Source organism: Pteropus medius, unplaced genomic scaffold, assembly GCF_902729225.1.
Source record: "Pteropus medius unplaced genomic scaffold, Ma_sr-lr_union100, whole genome shotgun sequence".
Lineage (NCBI taxonomy): Eukaryota > Metazoa > Chordata > Mammalia > Chiroptera > Pteropodidae > Pteropus > Pteropus medius.
In genome coordinates, this window is record NW_024356249.1 from 16,460,894 (window position 1) to 16,486,783 (window position 25,890).

The 25,890-nt window shown below is 34.8% G+C and overlaps 1 protein-coding gene across 2 annotated transcripts in view; it reads right to left on the bottom strand.

Annotated features, from left to right (window-relative positions):
- Positions 1-25,297, bottom strand: part of KCND2 (potassium voltage-gated channel subfamily D member 2) — a 458,997-nt gene extending 433,700 nt beyond the window's left edge. Inside the window, exon 1 of one of the 2 annotated variants that reach the window (XR_005652359.1) lies at positions 22,748-24,463. Coding sequence is in view for 1 of the 2 variants with exons in the window: in XM_039860771.1 (XP_039716705.1) it covers positions 22,748-23,862 (1,115 nt within the window). In the remaining variant the exon portion in view is untranslated. Of the gene's footprint in view, positions 1-22,747 lie in introns of both variants that reach the window. The other variant, XM_039860771.1, reaches the window with a different exon arrangement.
- Positions 25,298-25,890: the final 593 nt, after the last annotated feature.

Here is a 25,890-nt window from a genome sequence, read left to right on the forward strand (position 1 = left end):
GCCAAGCCTATGGAATCTATGTGTAGAGACTTTCTTATAACGTGCACGTCCAAGTTAATATCTCAATTATGCATACAGAACTTTACTAGTCACACAATTAAACTATAATAACCAAAATGCTCTATCCAACAAGGTAGCTGCTAGCCACATGTGACTATTTAAATTTTAAAAAATCGATATTAACTAATATGAAAAATTTAATTCCTCAGTCACTCTAGCTACATTCTAAGTGCTCAACAGCCGCATGTGGCTACTATGTTGAACAGAATAGATACAGAACATTTCCGTTATAATAGAAAGTTCTACTGAACAATGCTGAACTAGATTTTCAAGTATCGACACACTTTAAAAGAGCATTAATTTAAAAATGAAAAGTTAATGTTGTTTAAAATAATTTTTACTGAACAGAACAAACTTGCAAAATATTTAAGAAGTCCTCAAGGTATTTCAGTTAGAGGCCAGGAGGCTTGAAACTTCATAAGAAATAATAGCTATTCATAAAACAGCCATAAGTAGATATGTTTAAAAAATAAAGTTTCTGAAAAATAACACTGATATAGAGAAGCTATTTTAAAATAATTCGATTTTTCAAATTAAATTTATTGGGGTGACATAAAATTACATGGTTTCAAGTGTACAATTTATTAACCCCAATAAATTAAATTTATTGGGGTAATAAAATTACATGGTTTCAAGTGTACAATTCAATACTACGTCATATGTATATTGGACTGTGTGGTCATCACCCAGTTAAATTCCCTTCTATCATCATATATTTGACTCTTGTACCCTTATTTACCTGCTCACTCCCTCCTTTCCCTTTGGTAACTACTAAACTGTTTTCTGTGTCTGTAAGTCTTTGTTTGTCTTCTTTATTTGTTTTTTTTTTCAGTTTTATATCCCATATGTAAGTGAAATCATATGGTTCTCAACTTTTTCTGTCTGATTTATTTTGCTTAGCATGATATTCTCAAGATCCATCCATGTTGTCGCAAATGGCATTATTTCCTTTTTTCTTATGACTGAATAATATTCCATCGTATATAAAATAATTTGATTTTTAAAAGGTATTATGGAAATACAAACCTAAGTCAGAGCTCTCAACTAATAAAAAGATCAGTGGAATCATGTCCCATTATCATATCAAAATTGCAGTTCTTAAAAACCCATAGCTTAAAAACTTCTTAGAAAATAATTGCTAACCGAATGAAAGGTTTAGTGTTTGGATATTCCAATTGTTCATTCTTGGCTCCTTTTACTGATGTCTCATTTGCAGGTCTGGCTCTGGTTTCTTTCACCCTAGCCAAGAATCCCCAAAACTATCTCAAATATTTGATTCTTCATTTATCTAAAAATTAAAAAACTGCTTCTCTCAGTAACTATGTATAGTACAGTATTGCATTTAAAGTATTCTTCCAGATTTATGTGATGAGCACACTCAGATAATTAGGAAAGCTATAATAATTCATTCTTAGACTATTTTAATATGGACTAAAAGAGGTTGTTTCAAATAAACAATTAGTATTCCCATACGATCATATTACAGGCACATGTTGAATTCTGCTTTTGTAAAAGTGAAGGATGATATAAAGCTGATTATTAGCACTAAGTCCTTCTTGGGAGAATTATTTGAAATCTGAAATTCACATTTAAGAGATTAAACTGAAATAAAGATTTACCCCTCTCCATGGTCCTAGTAATTAAACTTAATGAGATCCAGCACTTTGAATATTTTTGAAAATTTATGGGACAAAAGTCACAACTAAAAGTCTGATCTCAAACACTTCAGTTGAAGAACATGGTGTTTGAAACAGTGCTTTCCATAACTGGAAGAATTTTACACTTAAATTTCTTGTGTACTGAGCATGAATGCAATAATGACCCTGCCAAAAGGAGATGGACTGCTGATGCATGAACACTCAGCACTGGACGGCGATATGCCAACCTTTCCAATGTGTGAAAAAAATTATTAAATCTTTAATACTATATATTAGAAAAAGGCAAATTATTTAGGCTATAGATGAGTACTCAGCATTTACCTCAAAAATTCCCATGAACCCTTGCTGTGACACTCCAGCCCAACTATCTATGAATATTTCCTTGGGGAATAGTTTACAGCAACTCTGAATTATTGAGTATGTCCCAATCCCAAATGCCAGATTATATAGGGCTGCTTAATAGCAAGGATTCTGGAGTCAGATTGCCTGGGTTTGAATCCCAGCCTCCCTACACGTGGACTCTACTGCATTACTCATGTGCAAAAGGTGATAAAAACTGCATTTAATCTGTAAAGTTAGTTTAAGGAATAAACTAGAGAATCCATGTAAAACTAGCACAGTTACTATTACATAGTAAATATTAAGCACATAATACCTAATAATAATTTCTATTATTCCATGTGGAATGATTTTTCCCTCTCTCCATCCTCATTTCTTTGACAGCTCATACTCATCCTTCCTTAAATATTTCATTCAAGACTCACTATCAGCAAGTCTTCCATGAGCCTCCTGGCTAGATCTAGTGTCATTCTCATGGCTCCCATAATTCTCTGACATAACTTTATGACTGCGCTCTTGTCACTGTAACATAGAACAATCTCTGTTTGTTTGTGTGTGTATGTGGGTGCTCGCATGGGCACGTGTGCATGTATGAGTGTGTGTGCATGTGAGACTACACTATGGTATATGCCTTCAAGGCAGAAATTATGCCTCATTAATCTTTGTATCCTTAACACATAGCAAGAGCATGCCCAAAGTAGGCACTCAAATATTTACTGAATAAATAAAATAATAGAATCTTGATATTTTGTAAAAGCTCCTGAAAGAGAATATGACAATATTCTTGCATCCAAAGCTGAACTAAACTGATATTTTATTGAGTTTGCTTCCTTGGCATCAATATGAATTCTTAGTGCACATATTGAAGAATCATTATCTCTACGCCAAGATAATTTCCTTTTATAAATAGAATACTCCATTTTTTTTTATCAAAACCAACACAAAAATCAGCAAAAGAATGTATTAGTGCACAGCATATTAGAGAAAATTAAGTTAGATATAGGTCCTGACCTCCAAGAGTTTATAATACAGGAGACAAAGTACAAGATAAATAAACTAGATATCTTGCAAATGTATTTGTATGTGTGTGTGCATACATATCTATGGGCATGTCTAAGATATACATAAATATATACATATATATACACATATATATATATACACACACACACACACACACATATAATATGTATATATGCAATGTAGAGAAGTTAAATGTACAATAACAGTCCAAAGTGTTTACCTAACAAGCATATTTTCTTGCAAATCATCATCACATTTATGATTTTCAAAAATTCTTTCATTAGAGAAACGGCTTTTAAACAAGCCCTAATTAATTGTGAGTAAACTCTGAAACCATTCTAAGATGCTTGTTATAATCCATGTTTGTTCTACATTTTAAGTTAGATGAAAATACCTTTGTAAATATGTATTTTATAATCATATATTTTTATTGTATATACCACTAATTATAATAAGAGATAGTGATGTTATAAATGAAAGATAATGCAATAAATAAAATTACTTCTAGGGAAAAAAAATACTAAGATTGTTAAAACTATTGCCTGTCCATTTATCAAGGGTAAGCTTTCATCATTTTCAGACTTAATATAGTCCACTATTGCTGACATGACACACCAATTAACAAGTCACAAGAGAGTTTACAACTAATATATTCAATATAAACTCTATTTCCAAAGTAGTGACACAATCAGGCCTCTTTGCTATAATAATTGTATATTTTATCTAGTCATGTATTATTTCAAAGATATTTGGATGATAAATTCAAACAGAAGTGTTAAAAAACATTCAACAAGATTTTTTCCTTCTGCAATAAAATAAAATAAACAAAGCTCCACGACCTACCCACTTTTTCACTAAACTATTTTAGAACCGCTGTGCTGAGGATTGTGTTTCATCTTGAGTGACTTCAATTAGGAAACTTGCAAATCACAAACCAACACATTCCTAGAATACTCTATTATAATAGTCTTTGTAAATATACTTCAAGAGCAGAAAATTTGTCATTGCTGGTCCTGACATTCTTTGAACTAAGTCTTTTCTACAGTATTTCTACCTCCAGAAAGATAGATTATATTTCTGTGCTATTTGACAAACAAAATTAACTTCTGAGTCTACATGTTTCTGTGGATAATGTACATGTTTTGGAGACAGACAGAATAAACATCAACTCTTTCTAAGTCACATTTTGTTTACTTGTGACATAAAGATAATGCCTATGTTGTAGATTCACATGTAATAAGAAACAGTCTATGTAAAGCAAAGCTGTGTGTAATGTCTGACTCAGGGTAACTACTCATTAATTGAGAGCTTCTGTCATGATGATGATGATGATGATGGAGATGATGATTGCCATATCATCCCTTGGGATGAATTTGATCAAATAAAGAGGAACAGGAAAGTTGCATGGGTCTAACTCTTTTCCTCTATCCATCCCAGTTGCCTTAATAGGCTCATTATTGATGATCCTCCTAGAGAGTGAAAGGAAAATCATCAAAAACCTGAATGAACCTCAGTGTCTGGTCAAACAGAACCAGAATAGTCCATGGGTGTTGAAACGATTCGATTAAGGTTTCTAATACATTATTTCTTTCTCTTCTCCTTCCCCTACTGGATTTTAAATGTCTGGTTGCACTGAATAGATCCTTTTGGGTACATGATCTGGATAAATACTTCTACTGATGAGGATTCCTTTATAGCTTTTTCAGAAGAACATTATCTATTATTGTTCTGTTTCATTATTATAATACAATTAAATGGACTCATGGAGAAGTATGAGGCATGTAGCTAGGTAATACTCAAACAAAGCATTTTTATTAGCACACAGAATGAAATATGACAAGGAAAAAAATCAGGTAGAATTTGTTCTTAAGTAGGAAATACTATAAGGGAAGAGAAGAAAGAAAAAGTTTTATAGCATTTCAAGCAAAAATAAAAGACCTGTTATTTTACCACAAGATCGATACAAGTCATTGTATTTAGGTCCTATTCAGAGATACACAATGTTCGAATCATGATAGTTCATGATCTCAATGTACTTTCTTCCAGTCAGATCAACTTTAGAGAATTTGAGATCAAGGCATTGGTGGGGAGGAGCGTCCAGAAACCACGTTACATGGCAAAGTCTGAATGACTTGAGGAAGTTCAGAGAAAAGCCTAAGGAGAGACATAATAACTCTCTTCAAGTACAGCCCTGGAAAAGATGTGAAAAGGAAAACATACTCTGTTTAATTTCTAAGACGTAATCTCTAAGACAGAGGAAGGTGCGCACGTCAGCTCAATTTTTTTAAACTTGATAAAAATTTGAGTAATGCTGCAAAGAAATGGGGTGCCTTAAACTTCCAATTACACAGAATATTCAAGAAGCTCAAAAGAAGGCCAATAAATATAGAGAATATATTAAAAATAAAGACTTTCAATTGGTGGACGTTTGAACTAGGTGACCTACTCAAAATTTTTTAGTTTCAAGATTCTATCGTTTTAAGAATATAAAGAACTACTATTTGACAAAAACAAAAAACAAAAAACAAAAAACCTTAAATGTCTCTATCTAGGAACATGTAAGAATCATGGAATATGATGGCATAAACAACCAAGATGAAATCAAAAGGGATTTAGAAACCATTGCAAATAAGCGAAAATTAATTAGGACAAAGTGAGCCAAAGTACTAAAAAAAAACTTGAGAAGTAATATTTAAATTAACTGCTTTCTCATCATAAAAAAAAGTCTTTCAAAATATAACTAGAACATTTACAGTACTCATTTAATATATTTCAATATAATTATCTCTGAAAAAACATATTTATATTAGAGAGCGAATATTCTCAATGTCAATATTGCATTATTTATCGATTTAAGTTGTGTATCATTTAAAACTACAATGGATATAGGTGATCTTAAACTATTTGGAAAGAAGCAAATACTGATTATGATTCACCAACTAAAAATGAAGAGGAAAACAGCAGGTACAAAAATCAGCTCACAAGTTAGCTTGCATGCATCCTAGTCCTTCTTCTCTAACTACTAGAACGGGCCTAAAAGGAGAAAAGGAGGCACTTACATGAGAAAAACCATGTTCGAATATCCTTGCAATTTCATACGCTCCACGGACTGTAACCTGACTACAAGAATTGATGGGTGACTTTTGTTCTTTCCAATTCAGGCAAACAGTAGCTCATTTCAAAGCATTAAAACGTTCCTCACACATTTTATATCACACAAACACAGATATATTTTTAAACTGTATCTAGGCTCTGTAAAGTCAGCCAGTTGGAAGAGCCAGGATTTAAAATCTCAGCTCTGCACAGAACTTATTCTCTCATACTTATATTTTTCTTCATAGTGCCAAGTATATCGCCTGGCACATAGGAACAGTTAATAAATCGGGTTAAATGAAATCTGGATGCTGTTTACTTGCTGGGTTTGTATATGACTGTGCATTGTTTGTGTGTGTTTCTGGGAAGCATATTTGTTAAACACTAGCGTTTTGGTATGTTTAACTGTATGCAACACCTAATGTACACCGATTTCATAGATTATTAATAAATACCAATCTTAAGGTAATCATGAGAGATAGAGAGAAGAGTATTACAGAGGGGTAAAGTAACATGTCATGTATCACAGATTATTTGAGAAGCTCAAGTGATAAGACCATAAAACTAAAGTCAAATGTCATCAAATTCAATCTCTATTCCATCTGTTTGCTGGAAGTGTTTCTTCAATTTCATATATATGAGTTGAATTTTTATGCATTCAGAAAGACATTTTTATTTTACTTTTACATTTATTCTGTGGATATTTATTGATCATTTAAGAGGGTAAAATCACATTTAAAAAAATACAAATATTAGAACAAATACAACTAATAAGTGAAGGGATTATTATTTGTGTTACAATAATTACTTTCAAATCCATTCACAGCAGAATTTATTAAGATTCAAAAAGTGACAAGAGATTCCAGATTTTTGTTCAGTCAATGTTCAGCAGATACTTGAGTGCCAAATGAATCTATACTCTGTGCCCAGAATATGCTCTGCATTTTTCTGCCGCTGAGACTTTGCTTATGCCAGGTAAGAAAACCCTCCTCTATCCCCCACTACGGCTGACATCACTAATTGGTTGTGGCACCCATTACTGGTGACCCTGGACATGCCTGAGAATTCTCCTCATCAGTCACACAGGAAACATTCAAATTCTAACGGAGTTAGCATACAAGAAAAAAATATAAATATATTTCCACAGCTTAATATATGAGATACTGAGTAATGTGCTAGCTAAAAAATACTCTATGTCTAATGATTTTGCATTAGACTTGGAAATATTCTCTATATGGCCATTTCTTTTTCTGATTGTCTATAAAGGCCAAGGATGTAATATTTCCTGATGGCATAAATCTGGAAATTATTGTCTGAAGCTCAGAAGAATGGATAGATAGATATGTACATCTTTGACCCAATAGCACAGAGATGAGAGAAAAAGCACAGAATGTAGGGGATTTCTTTTGAAAGTTAAGGAAAATGAATAAAGATTTGGAAACTAGTTTTACAGAGGAATCAATCAGCATATTCAAAAAATGCCAAAACTCTAAAAGTTTATTTCACGTATATATATATATATATATATTTTTTATGTATGTTAAACCGAAGACTTCACAACCGTGGGAACTGTATTTCAGTATGTAGATATCTGTGAGTCAGAGATGTGTAGCTGAGACAGAAGTAGCTAGAAAGTACTGTATTGTGAGTGATATAAGTTCCTAAAACAGGCTGGACTTTTAGCTCTACAGTAAAAGAAAAAGAAAATCTTTATGCAGCATCTATGATCTATCAAGCAATGTTCTAAGCATTGTTATAAAACCTACAGGGGAGATTTCAACTAAAGTCTGCGGTTCTTTGAGGAAAGAACTTTTGTCAGCAGGCACACTGAGGCACCTTAAACACAACAAGGTTGCAGGCAGTGCATTACAGATCCGTGACTTTTTTTTCTTATTTGGTTCCTAGGGTTACTACAAATAAACACACATACAGGCTTACAAACAAATTAACTTTTAAAAAAATGTCTAACTCTTCAATAAAACAGCCCTCTAAATAAACTGAAATAAAGGTAAACAAGAATTATAGATGCAATTAAAATATATCTTGGATTAAAAGTTAAGAAGCTGTTTTGTTTTTAATATTCCAAATTTCACTAGCAGTCAGAACTTCAAAGCATGGTGCGTATGGTAACTGACTGATGTTTATGTCTGTCCTAAGGTACAGGGAAAGGACAGCTGCTGCTGTTCTTGGCCAACCCACCGATGGCATCTGCAGGAAGATAAGAGGACTTGCTTATTTTGTGGCTCAAGGCTCAAATCTTTTTGGTAGAAGCATAAAGTTGTTTTACTGGCATACCTAATCAGGAACATGAGCTTTTTGTTGAATTTTCCCTGATATTCTCCTAGAAGAAATTCATATCAAAATTCAACATGCATCTCAGAACATGTTCTATTGTTTTCAGTTCCAGATTTTTATTTTAGCCAGAAGAGCTTGCTTGATTTTTTAATGTTAGTTCTAGCTGTTTGAATATAAACATGGTTTTAGTGGAGTGGTCTTAATTTGGTTTCATCTCTTCCATTTTATTAAGTAATTGTTTAGCTTATTTTTGTTTTATCTTTCTCACCAATGGGAATTGAAATGTGGCAGAGAAAAGGGGGCAGTAGATGTGCTATATGAAAAATAACGCTGCTTACATCTCTGGGGGTGATGCCTGCCACAGAGTAGGGGCCAAATAAATGTAGAATCTCCTGCTCCATTATGACCCAGATTATGTCCTTACACATCTCCCCACCTACCTCCCTCTCTCTCTCTTTCCCATCTTTTCCCTCTCCTCCCTGTTCAGGAAAAGAGGAATTCCAGAGGATTTATGAGACTCTCTTTCTTATTTACGTGACTTGGAAAAACCTGTCATCATCTAATTAATCTCATTTCAAACCAAGATTTTAAAATGTCATGTGCGGCCTTCTGATCTTAATACTAAGGAACATTTGAGTTTGCATAAGAGTGTATTTATCAGGACTTTTATGACTGAATCATAACTTTTAACTATAGGTTTCCTTTTTTTTTTTTACCCCAAATCCTGTAACCATATCTAATGAGATAGCATCCTCCAAGGCAGGAAGGCAGGAAGAGAATTTCAATTCCTGGCCATATTAATTGTTGATCAACCTTTTATAAGATGGTTCTCTCTGCATTTAGATTTTGTTGAAAAGCTTTGTGGTTTACTTCATTTTGGACAGACCAATGGTCATGGAAAGCCAATTAAAAATTCAATATCAAATCAGCCATTCAGTGGATTTTTACAATTTCCCTTATGCTCAACTATAATCTAAGAATCCACCAATAATTTGTTTTCTATCATTAGGTCTTCCGTGGTTAAAATCTCTAACATGTGACTAAAAATTATCCTCTTTGGAAAGTAAATTTTTTTCTAGTCAATTTTTCGTTTATAGAGAACAAAACAAAAGAGAGAAAAAGGAGGATATTTACCCAAAGAAAATTTTTGTCTCATGAGATTTAGACCATGTTCATACATGATGCTGTCTTGCTTCTCATAAGCTCTTCTCTTCTTCTGAGGCTTGGATCTAAGATGCCGTGTTGATTTTCATTATGATCACCTGGTCAGTTAACTTGTTCCTGCACCAAGGAAAGCTCAGCCAACCTATCCCTGACAGTGTTAGGAAATCAGTAACTAAACAGTCCAATTAAAAAATGGGCAGAAGACCTGAAAAGATACTTCTCCAAAGAGGAAATACAGATGGCTAACAGACATATGAAAAGATGCTCAAGGTCGTTAATCATCAGAGAAATGTAAATTAAAACCACAATGAGATATCACCTCATACCTGTCAGAATGGCTATCATCAATAAGTCAAAAGACAACAAGTGTTGATGAGGATGTGGAGAAAAGGGAACTCTCATACATTGTTGGTGGGATTGCAAATTGGTACAGCCGCTATGGAAAACAGCATGGAGGTTCCTCAAAAAATTAAAAATGGATATATACCTTTTGACCAAGCAATTGCACTTCTGAGTATTTATCCAAAGAAAACCAAAACAATCATTCATAAAGATCTATGCACTCCAATATTCATGGCAGCACAATTTATAATAGCCAAGATATGAAAGCAACCTAAATGCCCATTAACAGATGACTGGATAAAGAAATTATTGTTCATATATACAGTGGACCATATTACTCAGCCATTAAAAAAAATGAAATCCTACCATTTGCAACCACATAGATGGACCTAAAAGATATTATGCTGAGTGAAATAAGTCAGACAAAGAAAGATAGATGCCATATGATTTCACTTATATGCAGTATCTAAGGGACAAAAAGGACAAATTAATCAAAAATAGACTCGCAAATATAGTGGACAATTTGGTGACAGACAGAGGGGAGGGGGGTTGGGAGGCTGGGAGAATGGAGTGAAGGGTTAAAGAAGTACAAATTAATAGTTGATAGTTGGTTACAGGGATGGGGAGCATGGCACAGGAAATGTAGTTAGCATTAATAAGATGGCTAAGTGGAGGTTCAGGGGAGGGAGGGAGCAATTGAGGGGATCATTTTATGAACATTATAGATGTCTAACCAATGTACTATATACTTGAAACTAATTTAAATAAATAAATTCATTTATTTATTTATTTTTAAAAGCTCATAATCCTAAATCCCCCAAAGGAAGCCATTGTGTCTTTTTTCTTACAGGTGCTCTCCAGAAACTAGTACTAATGGTTATTATCCATGAAACCTTATTCTTTAGCACAGGATAGGATAGGGCTTTTGCAATAAAGCAACAGTTTATCCCTTATATTCAAGATTATTTCATTTCTACCTAAGTTTATGTATTCATTAAGTATATTGAAAACTACCATGTTAGATATTTTGTCTAGATCATTATTTTAAATGGTTTGTTTTTACCTCCTTTCAAAATTCCAGCTCAAGGTCAATAACATTCCAGGATGTTAATAGTAGAGATAGGCTCAACATACATTCTTCAAGATCAGTGGTTCTTAAATTTTGATGTAAAAAGTAAAAATTCAGTGGCCATGGTTCCCACCTCCAGAGACTATTTAAATTGTTTGAGGTGAATGCCAAGAATCCAAATTTTTAATAAATGTCCTAGGTAATCCTAATTTTGGTGGTCTTCAGTCCACACTCAGAATTTGATAAACTCTTTATATGAATTTTTTAATTCTCTAGAAGTTCTATATTTTGGTCAAATCATTTATATTTCTATGAAAATGTCTTCATGTTTTTACAATATTATTATGTACTTTGCATTATAAAAATTTACACACTATATGATTAGAATCAAAAATAGTTCTAAATATTTCGTGAAAATATTGGTACAGACACTGTTCATTACATTGGTCAAAAAAAAAAAATACTCTACTCTTCGGTGAGTGAGATACTTTCCTTTCTTGGATAAACAGAACTGTAAAACATACTATAGTTCCTTCTTTTCTTTAGCTGCCAGGAAATTCAGACCCAATTTTATGCTCGGTAATGCTTTATGTAAACTAATTTTTATTCTTCATCATTTCCCCTTCACCTATAACACTTGGCACTTGTTTACATAATCTTTGTGGTTCATGTGACAGTGAATTTTTTTTCAAATCCTCTTTGACAAATGACAAAGTAAATAATAATAAAGGAATGATTAAGTCAATAAATTTAAAACAAGTTTGCCAGAGACATAGGATTTTTATAATTTAGTAACCCAAATTTATTAACTGTTTAAGATTCAACAACAAAAAGTTTGGTATGGTGACTCAAAATTCCAGTTTTTAAAGAGGAAATACCTCTTGATTTAAGATTTGTTTTCAATTCATAACTATCTTTGACAATCGTCTCCTGTCTATTGGATAACCCACTAGAGATTTTTTTTTCTTCTATTTTTAGTTTATTGAGTGCCTCTCTCTCTCTCTCTCTCTCTCTCTTTCTCTCTCTCTCTCTCTCTCTATCAAGCTGTACCTATTTAATGTCTATACGTTATGAGTTTGGAGATAACTATACAGCCATGAAAATCATCACCACTATCAACATCATGGACATATCTGTCACCTCCCAAAGTTTCCTCCTGTTCCTTTACCACTTTTTATGCAAGAAAAATATGTACTATATTTAACATTATTTTAATATCATGTATTTAATAATAATAAGAGCAATCCTTGATATAGTACATATATAGAAAGTAATATTCCAAGAACTTCACATATTTACATTTAATTTCTATACAAATCTTTTGAGGTAGGTATTGCTCAATTATTTCTATAGATAGGGAATCTCAAGCAAACAGAGTTTAAGTAACTTAACCAACATCATACAGGTAGTATTTATCTCTAATTATTCTCCTGTATACTTAGGAACTTTTTTAATGAATCATCAAAGGATTATTGTACAATAAGGGATCTAATTTTAAATAACATCTGACAAAGATTTTCTATAGAAAAATATGAAGAGAAAAAGCCCCAAATGTCATCAGAGAGCGCTCTTTTAACAGTTCTATAGGCCGAAGAAAAAAGAAAATTTAATACAAAAAGGTACAAAATGAAATATAAACTAATTCTTTCTATCTTCCACATACCCAGACTTCTTAAAAGTATTATCTATCATTCATTCTGTGTCCTCCCAGAAAAATAAAAGAAGATATGCATATATTGACCTATGCACATGTGTATAATACTTATTTACATATCCATACATTTTGTATTGATGTATATGTGTGTTCATGTTTCTTAAATGTATATTTGAGTATGCATTATACATTCACACATATTTCAGTAGTATCTAAAACAATAGGTATAGATCCAGAAGCCGGGCATTGAACAATGTGGGAAATAACAAGGAGACAGGAGTAAAAGGAATGTGAATATCTGTAAAGTGATTTCTTAATTAACTCAAAGTTTGGCTGAAAATAGAATATTTTAGAATGAATTGCCAAAATTTTCGACTTGACGGGGGGGAAGTCTTCTTTTAATTGTTTTTGGAATAAAATAATCTTACTTTTCATTTAGGTGATTATGAAGGTAGTTGGATTCTATATATGAATATAATAAAATTCTCTGCAAAATCAATAGGCACTTTACTTATTACTATTCTAGGACCATGCCAATCCTGAATAAAGTGCTTTATTTCCATAAAGATGAGTTTATAGTCATTTTCTAAATTATTTTTTTATTTTATTAGAATATTTACTGTTATCTTCTAATATTTTGCATCAAATTTCTGTAATTTTAAAGCCAAAAGCACAAATGCTATGTTTAAAAAAAACAGCAAATCATCATATATATATATGTATATATATATATATACTCTAAGTTAATTATGCTTTTTAAAACAATTGCCTTTTATTGCAAACATAAAAAAATACTGTAGATTATCTATGAAAGACTGAAATAATACTCATTTTAACTTCCAAATTAAGAATTTTCTGAAATGAAAGTAATTTCCCCTTGACATTTATTCAGTGATGTATCCCTTTCTGAATGCTCAAGAGATACCTTGTAATTAGGTTATTTTTTCTAGACACAGAAACATTCTTATAAACTATACAATATAAATGGAGAATACGTGCTACTTTCTTGGTTATAAATATTTGCAAAAAGTTAAATGCAATGTTTTATAAAATATTATAAAGTATCGGAAAATTAATTGAATATCAACTCCAATCCTCATTCTTAATTTCACAAAACAGCCAACCAAAGCCTTGAGATATTTTCAGATTTGATATTTTTCATATTATTGTCTTGGATATGGCTGACCTTGAGTTCAAAAACAGAGTTGCAGTTAATTAAATATTTCCATGTATTTAGCTTCGGTTTCTGCAGCAAGATGAAAGAAAATCAGTCTCCATTCAAAATTAACAAAGGATACTAATTATGAGAGTGTAATTGTCATTATCAACTTCATGACATGCAAAGGACAGAGACTATCAGGACTTTTTCCTTTGTGATGGCCCTCGTAAATCCTACCTAGGTTGATCCATGAGACATCAAGCCTCTGGATAGAACTATTGGGTAAGATGGAAAATTATCTGAAGGGCAGATGCTTTAATGAAAACAGAATGCTAAAATGAGATGCCACACTGAATTCCCTTAGATTCAAGAACTATTTTCACAAGTTATTCATCTGGGAAGCACACATAAGGTTTTTCTTTTTTTTTGTATTTTTATACTGTTAATCCAATTCTTGTTCTTCCAACCCAAGTTCTCTTCAATTATCCATTCATGATTACGTTTTACTCTCCAGCCTGGTGACTCTTACCAAAGGACTGCCTCTATACATTTTCATTTATTACATGCTGGCCACACATGGTTCCAATTTAATTTGGGTTTAAAAATCCATATCCTCTCGCAATTTTTACAGATTTCAATACACATAAATCATTTTTCTTTCAACCATACAAATATAACAAAACACCTGGAGGATATATATGTACCTACTGCAATGTGAGAGAAAAAAGACTGAAAAAATTTTAAATAGAATCCAAAGCACATGTGATATTCTTGAATACTAACATCAGAATTGATTATTGTAAGTCTGCAAATATTCAAAATAAATAACAATCCCATGATCTCCCAAAAAGCTCCATATCTACTGAGAACCACTTTTATCTTTTCAGCTAAAATTTGATTTTTCACTTGAACTATTTTTTTTTTTTTTTGGTCAGTCAGGTATAATTTAATCATGCATTCTGATAAAATACTTCATTTTGGAGGAAAATCTCATGAATAATTGGATATAAATTTTAAGTTAAGTACAACAAATCTAACAAAGGATGAGGATATATACCTGGTGAAGAAATAATGTTAAAATGGCCATTAAAAATTTAAATGTTTCAGAACTTGTGCTCATTTTAACAGAAATCATATTGTATCCCTACCATGCTCATAGAACTCTGATATTTCTCCATGAATCTTGAATGAAACCAGAAGCCTTTATTATGGTCTACAACATCCTACATCATCTTGTCCTTTCAAATAGCATTTGCTACTAATGCCCTCTCTCCCTTTGCTTCAATTACAGTGGCCTTAGGTGGAATACACCAAGTCTCTTCGTACCTCCAGGTCTTTGTGCTTCTTTTCTCTCTTCCTCTAACGCTCTTCATCCAGATAGTCACAGGACTCACATCACCCACTTCAGTTAGCCATCAGTTTAAATATTCCCTTTGGAAAGGCTTTGCCTGTCCCCTATTCAAAGTAATACACCTTTCACCCTGATTTATTTTGCTTGTAGCAGCCATCACTGGAATTATATTATATATTTATGTGTCTACTTCCTGCCTTTCCCACTGGAGTCCATGGTTTGAAGGTCAGGAAGCTGGCAGTTGTTTACTATTATGTTCCATGACAGGTAGTAAGTGATCAACGAAATGTGTTAAATTGAATTGAACTCTGTGAATCACATTTTGATTTCCTGAGATTATATGCTACTAGAAAAACTTTGGGTTTCTAAAAGCACTATTACTGTTATTCTTAAAAGTGAAGGTAGAAGAATCAGGCCCACATAAGAGCAAAAAAGACAAGATTTTTTACTTTTAGAACAAAATCTTCACATTCTATTTGACATTATTTCAACTGTCATCCTACTCTTTCAATGTTATTTTGTCTTTATTATTAACTTCTGGTAAATCGCTCCCTATTCTCCCCACACTTTTTTAGGATTTGAACCATTTTTACATAACAGACTTGTCAAAATTTCCACTGCAAAATAAATTGTGCCATGCCAGGACATGTATCTACATGTATATTTACATTTTATATACCTGCTTTTTAATTGCTTAGAATGGGAACTTCTTCCTGAGAGAGACTACATTTATATGTCATTTACAGATAATAGTTCACTATTTTTAAATAATTCCATTTTATTCATAAATGAATAAACTTGGATAAAGAAAAGACTGCCATTTACTGGGTTAAAGATAGAACACCTTTCTTGTCACAAAGGGTAAGCAAAACATCTTTTTGACCCATGGGCTCCTTGCCTGTTCATATTTAGATAGGAAACTGAGCTTGAAAGAGAAGGCATTATATTTCTGTGCTGATTCACTTACATTATAAGATATCTCCATATGTTTCCCAGAGGCATCTGCACTTTACCCAGCCTTCACCAGAAAGCAAACTGATTAAGAAAAGAGCCTCTGACAGCCATTAATTCTAAACTTTTGCAGAAGAATTAGTTATAGATCAAAGAGTGGAGAAGTCTCATAGCCCTCCCTAGTCTAAAGAAAAAAATACAAAGGTTAGATTGGAGTACATTCAAAGATAAAATGTTCAAATAACAAATTTTTCTTAACATTGAACAAAGCAAAAATTAGACTAGTAGATTACTGCTAATGTTGAGATGGCACTGTTCCCTGGCTGAGGAGCCCTCCGTGGTGTGTGCCACAATCTCGTGCCACGATCGGCGACACTAATATAGATTTTTCTACATCTGAGTACCAAACCAGTAGATAATAAGTCCCAAAAGGTATAGACCCAAACCTCAAAAGCCTTTCAATCTAGTTAGAAAGGCAAGAAGTAAAACCATAAATTATATATAAAATAGCATTTACTAATGTCAAGAGTAATTCCAACTATAGATGATATAGGCTTAGGAGGTTAAGAAGGCTTCATGCAGAAGGTCAATTTTGAAGGCTGGCTCTCAAAGGAGAAAACTTAAGGGCAAGAAATTCCAATGGACTTACTAAAGCAAGGAGCGGCATAAATGTGCACAGAAATGTAGAGATGGTGTTTCATTCCCGGGTTTCTTTTCAATACCAGACCATATCCCACACTGTCAAAAATCTAGCTACTAAAACCGGTGGGAAAAATATGTATATGGTCTCAGAAAACAATGTAGCGTATATGGAGAGTGGAGAAGAAAAAGAGTGAATCATTATCACAACTCTGAAGAAAAAAATAATACTTTTTCAGTCACTGTTCCTCTTACCATTCCTGTTCTTTCAATGAAAGAGAAGTTAATTTGTAGAGTTTTCATGACCCATAAGCCAAATCTTTTTTAGGTAATTTAGGGAAAGTAATTGATTTACTTTATTCTCCATTAGGCCATGTAAAATATTCACCATCAGGTAGTTTGCTACCAGATGACCTAACAGTTCACCAGATGACAACACATGGATGTGTTACATCAACTCATCGCCATCAAGATTAACCCCATTACTGAGTGAATACAGAGTTAGCTGTGATATTGAGAAACGTGAAGTGAGTCACAAAGAGTAGAACCAGGAAAGAAATTCATTATATTAATAGAATAAAGAATGAATGTATTCCTTTTTTTTAAATCCCTATAGCATCAGTAGTAATCCCCAGATAGTTATTATTGCACATTCCTAGATAATACTTTAAGGTATTCAAAAAATGAGTAAAAAAAATGAAATTTAAAAAAATCTTGCTGCTATTTAATTGTGTAACTATGACCAATCCATAAAAAATCTTGGATGTATAAAATGACAGATTTTATATCAATAAGAGCTAAGTTTCTTTCACCAGGAATGCAGAAATTAGGTAATAAAAAATGTGAACTTCATCAACTCATTTTTAAAGATGAGTATAGTTGAGAGGAAAGTTTACACAAATACAAAATACACGACATCAAAATTAAATGAAGTAACTATACAAATAACTATAAGACCAAGACAATTTGTAGCCTAAAGGGAAATCCTAAAAAAGAAAAAATGTCATAGACCCACTGAAAATTAGAAAATGGCCCCTTCTCTAGGGTACTGTGCTGAGAAAACACATATTATCTCTTCCTGACATACCTGTCTGGCAATCAAGTAAATACTTGTAAAAAAATTAAGATGTACACATTTTGAAAATGTATAAATACATACATTTTAAAAATACATATGTCATGTCAAACATTGTCTCTAATTCAAATGATGACTAAAGCAAAATAAAGACACTGAAGGTTTGTTTACCTAAAATGCTAAAATAGGAATATATATCATATTTTTCTACATTTCTTTAAAAGCTCATTTTCAACTCCCATCAATTAGCATGCTCTATAAAGAATTTTATAAAAATCCATTGTAGTATACCAAAATAAAAGTGAATGTTACTCATAGCATGACTTTTCAACAGAAAGGTAAATTTTGGTGCTTCCCATCTTGTAAAGATGTATTTGATTAACACGTTAGCAATATTTACGTAACATGCTGGCCAGGGGAAAATAATTACATCCATTTTCAGTAATACTCGGGTAAAGCAAAAGTCTCTACATGAATGATTCTGCGAGATATACTCCTAATGTTTCCCAAGGTTATGTAGTCAGAATAGTGATGAATAGCAAAAAGATATTTAAAAGTTTATTCTTTTTAATAATGCATATTTTATAACATATATGTTATGTAACATATATATGCTATATAAGATATATAATGTATAACATACTTAATATATTTACTTGTATGTGATATTATATTTATATATTATACAAATATAACATATAGGACTTATTTTATTCATATATACATGTGAATATATATTTATGTATATATAAAATTCCATTCCTGTTATGCCATTATAAAAAAGGGAATTTCCCTGATGCATTGTTAGAAAAATTACAATGAAAAACAATTTTGCTTTTTTGTTTTTTTAAATAGAAATTTACCAAATCTATTAAAATTGAAATATTACAGATCCAGTGTCTGAGAGTCTTAGAAACAAACAACTGCATGAAGTTTTTTCTGAGCACAGGTATAATTCTACCATATTAGTTTCTGAAGAATATACACTATAAATGAACTATTTGTTTTCCTAGATTTGTTCAGAAATCAGAATATGAATTATGCAGTTAAATCATAAAGTTTCATTCTAAACATAAACTTAATAAAAGTGCCATTACCAGCTTTCTTTCTCATATTGAAAATTGTATGAAAACAACTTTGTTTGAAAATTAAAGTGGTATGGACCACAGCAATGACACTTCTCAAGTTTTTAAGCTTTATCTCATGAGTAATACGATCTGTTTTTTAAAAAAGGGTCTGAATGGTTAGTAATCATGACCAAGAATGCAGATATTGCCTAACACAAAAGCTCTTCAAATTATTTAATGTGCCACCTGGCACCACATCTCACAAGTCATGAATTGAGGTACAATAATAAACTGAGGCTGGACCTTGTTAAATACATTTTTACAGCATTGTTTTTGGTTATTGGTGAACATTTGGAAATTTCCTAAATTTGGCAATATTTAAGCACTACCACCTGAATGAACAACGAGGCCTGGATGCTATCTCCCACAGGTCATTAGGACAAAAGAGGAGATGCAGGTTCTTTTTCTCCCAAAGCAATTGAAGACAGTATAGATTGCATTATGGAAAAGAGGGAGGCAGAGGAATAAAAGGGTAATTAGGTCCTAATGCTGGTCAATACGTGTACACAGAAAGGATGGAAGGAAGGAACAGAAATGCATGGTCACTCAATCTAAACAGTTTTTAAAAATCTTTCTTTTATTGACTTTTTAAATTTGTGCTTTTGATGTTTCCTACTTTAATAAGAAATGAGTAGTCTTAAAATTGTATTTCGAAGCAAATTAAATATTTACTTCTGTAACAAGCATGGTTAAGATATAGTATAATGATATATTTGAGATTTCAGGGAGCAGAGAAATGATTAGAGGAATATACAACTGTTCTAAGATAGACTCACTCATTTCTTCAGACCAAAACACCAATTGAATATTACCTAAAATGACCTGAGAGGGAGCAGATAATTCTGCCAGTCCTGAATTACAAAGATCTTGGCCATTTCTTCTCATAGATAAAGTTTGTATGAGCTGGAATTTTTGATAACCACTATTTAGGATTCCATTTTCACTTCTATTATCATTAATTGATGAACATTAATTCCATTAAAAATAACAGCCATGAAAAAAGAGCTCAGATAGTGTAATGAGAAGTTCTTGGTCATCTACCACACACAGTTTGATATTAGCATCAGCTAGTGCACATTTTCCAGAAAGTTAATACTTTATATTTCAGCTTATGAATATAAAACTACAGAGTAAAAAATAAATTCAGGCAATGGCTTTTGTTGAATATTTTCTATTCTTAAATAAAGCTGTCGAGTCACAATGCAACCAAAGATAAGACACAGAAAAAGCAGTAATTTTGAAAGAATCTATTTCTCCAGGAAAATAAAACACGTTATAAATATATTTTGATGAGAAACTGAAGACATTTTCCTAAGAAACTGTGCTACATTATAAAGCATATATTTTGTTAAATGTTCTTAATTTTTTTCCAATAAGTGGATTGAATGCTGATTGCATCAACATATCTACATCTTAAAAGTATGGCTACTGTATCCCATCAGGATCATTAATTAGCTTAATTCTTGAAAATAAAACTTTTCAACTTCAGTGAAATTTAAGTCTTAAAAGTAACTCCCATTTTGCTTCCAAGTTCTAAGATAGTGTATATTTAATTTTTCTAATCCACCGACATACAAAACATGTGAGCTAAATCAATTTCATAGATTTTACTCAGATATCACGATTCAGTTTTTTAAAACATTTCAAAAAGTAGATGCTTATAAGGATCTCATTTATATAATAAAACTGTCATTAATGGTTAATATTTCCTCATTTTTTTCTGAAAACAAAAATAAATTTCAAAATAAAATAAAAATTTGAAATTTATTTCAGAAGATAAATTTTAAAATACTACTACTCACATCTAGAATAAGACATCTAGTTAGATGAAATTAGCATCTCATCAACATTCATTATGATACCTATATTCAATCACGTAGACAGTACATAGCATTAAAATGACTCACTGACTTCATGAAAAACACTGCTATTGACACCAAATTTTAAAAAATATATATTCTTTTCATATTTCTTCTTTTGTTTCCTTTTAACACAAAGTCCTCTCTTTTTATACATATATTTCTAATTTGAAGTCCTGATACTGATTTGTACTATCTAATTGTACTTAATAAAGATTTCAAAGGCCCAAAAGACAAGGGATATATGTATATGTATATGTATATGTATATACATATATATAAAACCCTCTTTCATAAGAAATAAGCACCTATATTGCTAAGGTATTCTGAATCTTCTTCCAAATTTGTCACCACATTACCAACAAGATAAAAAAGAAATATAAGCAATAAAATATGAATTTTCACTAATTCATTTTTGCAAATGCACCAGTAGATCAAAAAATGTTAGACTAACTCAAAAATCATAAATTATTATATTTTACTTTACCATAATTTCTTACTTAGCCAAAAATTCTTCACATATAAAATATTCCATTAGTTGGCCAAATGACAACAGGAGAAATTCTGTTCAACACAAGATGTCTAATATAATTAGGTTGATTTTAACCACATTATCATTTAAAGAAGGCAATTAAATTAGTCAGAAACACAAAACTTCAAAAGCAGCCTTGGGAATAACTCTTTTCTTTTAGCCATTACCAAGTCCCTATTGAAACTGATTAACTATGCAAGAAAAGCAGCATAAAGCTGAAGAAAGGGCACTATCACTACTTGGCTTATCTAAGAACTCATAAAAGTAAAAGGCTCTAATCATCTTATTTTATTAGAATCTCTAATATGTAAATGCTGTTACTTTTCTGCAGTTTGATTAACATTATTAATCATTTCATACCTTTCCTTTTTTCTATAATCTAAAAAAATCTTAATTCTAGCTTAAAATTTATTTTAAAAAAAACACTATTAGGAATATGCCCCTTTGCTTACAAACCATCATTACACCCAAATAAAAGAATACACAAAAGAATTCTGGAAGGAGATTAGACTGCACAAAATTCTGTAATGCAACCAGCCCTTGATGACCATCAATCTCACCAGATATGCTCTACCTTCTACGTGTATTTAATAGGCATCGATTGACCCACTGCCTGATGGGATCTGTAGTTTCTAAGAAAATGTGTGGATGACAGTCCATTTGCCTCTTTTTTTGAAACTATGAACCTAGAGTCTTAAATATATTGCAAATATCATTCCATTGCATTTTGTAAAGTCAGTTTCAGCCCTTATATTCTAAAACTGCATAACATCAGCCATAATGAAAATGCGTATATATGAATATGCACATGTTACAAAATCCTTTAATAATTATATCTATTGCCTATATTTCGTAATGTAAAAGAAAAATTATGGTTCTTAAAGGAAAAAAAAATGCATGCCAAAAGTATCTATTCGTGAAAATAATACTTCAAATATACATGGAAACTTTTCATTTGAATACACTGAAGCACTTTCTAGGTATTTCAGTATATATTGTCAAATTCATACCTTTATTGGGACGCAGGTTTTGTTCTTCATTGTCATTATATTTTTATGTATTCATACATATTGATGATCTTTTCCTATATTCAGGAATTCTAAAATTTCTTTGTTGTCTTTATCACTTTCAGGCATCAGTAAATATTTGCCAGCAACTCCCTAAGTATTTTTTCAATCTCTATATCATACTCATTTCATAGATCAAAAGACTTCTTCAGAACCATTTAGATAATGCTTTCCTAAACCCATTTAGGAAAGAGAAAAATTATGTCCTCTATTTATTTTATAACCTTAATTGGTCCACCAACGCTTCCCGCACATCCAACCTCCATCCCATTTCCCTTGATGGCACCTACCCTAGTGTCGTCATAGTGACGATGGTATACCAGAAGGCAGCAGGGATGCTGGTGAACTTGCTGGCTGAAGACCCTTTCTCTGCGTAGAACATAACTGTAGCGAAAATGATGATAGCCATAGTAAGAGAGAAGAGTAAGAAGCCCAATTCTGAGGCACAACTCTTCAGTGTGTACCCCAGGATGCGCAGGCCTTGAGAGTGGCGGGAAAACTTAAAGATCCGGAAGACCCGGAAGACTCGGAGTGTGACAAAGGCGCCACTGACATCCTCATTGTCTGTCATCACTAGCCCAATGTAGTAAGGCAGGATGGCCACCACATCTATGATACTCATGACACTACGCACAAAACGGTAACGACTTGGTGCTGCAGCCAGGCGGAGCAAATACTCAACTGTGAAAATCATGACGCAGGCTGTATCCAAGCAAAAGAAGGCCACTGCATACCGCTCCCCACAGGGCAATTCTTTAATGTGACCTGGACTAGACCCACATGGCACTGTTTCGACCACATTAGCGATGACTGAGACGGCAATGAAGAACCCTGTAACATAGTAGAACACCAGGGCCATTGTGCTGGTGTGGGGGTTCTCAAATGCCCGCCAGACTCTCTGCCGAGCAGTCATGGTTGGCAGCGCGCTCTCTCCTGTAGTGTCAGTATCGGCGTCGTCCTGTAGACGCTCTGCGTTCTCTCGCCTGCGATCCTTGTACTCCTCATAACAGCAATCGCCAATAATTTCTGGGATGAGGCCAAAGAAGGCCAGTTCTTCATCATAAGCAGAGATGCACTCATGGCGAGGATAGTGGAGCTTCCCAGTGCGGTAGAAATTCAGGATATGGCGAAAAATGTCAGGGTCACGGTCAAAAAAATACTGCTGAGTCTCTGGATGGTAGAAAAAGTCCCTCTCAGAACTGCCTAGCAGAGTGTCTGGATATCGTTCCAGCGTGTCCTGCCATGTTTGGAAACGGGTACCACTCACATTCAGCACAATTAGAGCATCTTGAGTCCTTTTTCTCTCCTGCCTTGGGGGAGCTGGCATGGGCCCCGAGGCCACAGGCATCCACCCGATGGCTGCTGCCCTTGCAAAGGGCAGCCATGCCGCTACACCCGCCGCCATGGTTCCTTGAAATGGAGGCAAGAAGGGCAATCAGGCCTCTACAGCGGGTCAAAGTAGCCACAATCACCCACTTCCTCCCGTCAAATAGAGCAGAGAAACGTGGTCCAGGGGTGTCACTCTTATTCCAAGGGAGGAATCCTGGTGAAGTCACAGTTCTCAGAAGGACAAGTTTCCCTCAAAGACAGGCATTTGGAAAATACTATGTCCTGACACTCACTCCCAACAGAACCTAACCAAACCTCTTCCAGCAGTTGGACCAGACCACTCTTAGTACAAAGAAGTACACAGGTGACTTCAGATGCAGCAATTTCTTCAAACAGGTGTCTTTGATTTCTCCCCCGACGCAGTCTGGATAGAGTGGGGTCAGTAACGTGTCTTGTATTGTAGAGAAAACGAAGGGCCGTCACTCTGGTATTCTTTTGACGAATTAGGGGACCCTCCTTCCACCTTCCCTTTCAGCTCTTTCAAACCCTCCCTTTCCAAGTAACCCTTCCCGCCAAAGGAGTCTCAAAAAGGCGACCTGTTGTAGCTTGCCAGATGCGGTCACAGCCGCTGCCCCACGTTTCTTTGAGAGTCCGGTCGCCGCCTCTACCCCTCCGGCCGTATTTGCAGAGATGGAGGTGCTGTGCAGTGGGCACGGTGGGGGGCGTTAATATAGACCCCCCTCCCCCTCGTCTAGAAGCACCCCCTGTTTCTGCCAAAAGCGTTCGCCCAGTCGTCCCTTCACTCTCTTTTCAAGTTCAGCTCAGGTGCAGTGTGACAGTTACGGAGCCCGGGAGCTGGCAGCCGCCGCGGCGGCGGCGGTAGCAGCATCTGCCTCCGCGCAGAACGCGCTTCGCCCGCGGTACATACCTGACAAAGTGCGCGCCGGGGCTGAGTTGCATAGAGACTTTCTCCTCGCGGTGCACCCGGAAAGGGAAAACCAGAGAGAGCAGCTCCTGAGCAACCGTATCCGAAGCGCTGAGGGAGCATAAATAAGGCTCAAGCGAGCTCTTCTTCCCCTTCCCCCAATCCTTCGTGCTTCCCTCCTCCTTTTCACCTTCCAAAAGCCAGGCGCAGCCGAGCCGAGCAGTAGCAACAAGTTCAAAAGGTGCGGGGGAGGCGAGAACCAAGGGGACTCTCTCCTGCCAACTTACTGCGCCGCCGCTGTCGCCGCGGCCCGAGCGGCGTGGTGCTGGGCTGCGGAGCGGCGGGGCTGCGGGGCCGCCGGGCGGGCGGCGGCGGCGCGGCGGGGCCGGGGCCGGCGCGGGCAATCGCCAGAGCGCGGAGGCAGGAGGCGCTCGGCAGCGCGGGGACGCGGGGGGGCGGCTCGCTGCTTCCCCGCCAGTGGGTGGTCCCGCATGTCCCCCGGCTTCCCGCGCCGCTCTGCTCGTGCGATCACTAAATAAGGAAAAAATAAATAAATAACCGCGTGCACGCCCCGCCACGCAGGTTATGAAAGGCGTCTCCCGCCTTCCCCTCGGCTTGACCTTTCTTCGCCCCCGCCCCCTCGGGCTCCTCTTGCTCCACCCCAGCCACCCACCAGCCCCGGCGCAAAATGTCACCGAGGGAGATCATCCAGGTGGATCTGCCGGGGAAGAGAGCGAGCCTCGATGAACAAAGGGAAGCTGCACGCGCTCGGCTGCGGTGGCTTGGCGGAGGAGAAGAGGAAGGGGACCGGTGCCCTGCTTCTGCCTCCCTGGGTCTACGTCCAAGGCGAGCGTGGGAAAAGGGAAAAACGAGAAGCTGAGAAGGAGGGTGAGCGGAGCGGAACGCGCAGGAATTGGTTGTCTTCTGGGGGCTATTGGGTAGCAAGCCCTGCAAAGCCCCGCAGCTGAATTTTTAAGTGCTTTTCCCTCTTTCTCTTTGTTTTTATTTGTTCAAATCAGATGTTAACATTGCAGGGGTTAATACGTCATCTATTCAACTTGCCGAAAAGTCGGGCAGTTTCCTCATTCTAGGTCTTGCCACAACTCCTTTCCCATCCTTTGCGAATGACAGAAAGGATTTAGAACCTTTTCCAAATGTCAGCGTAGAGGGGCTTGATTC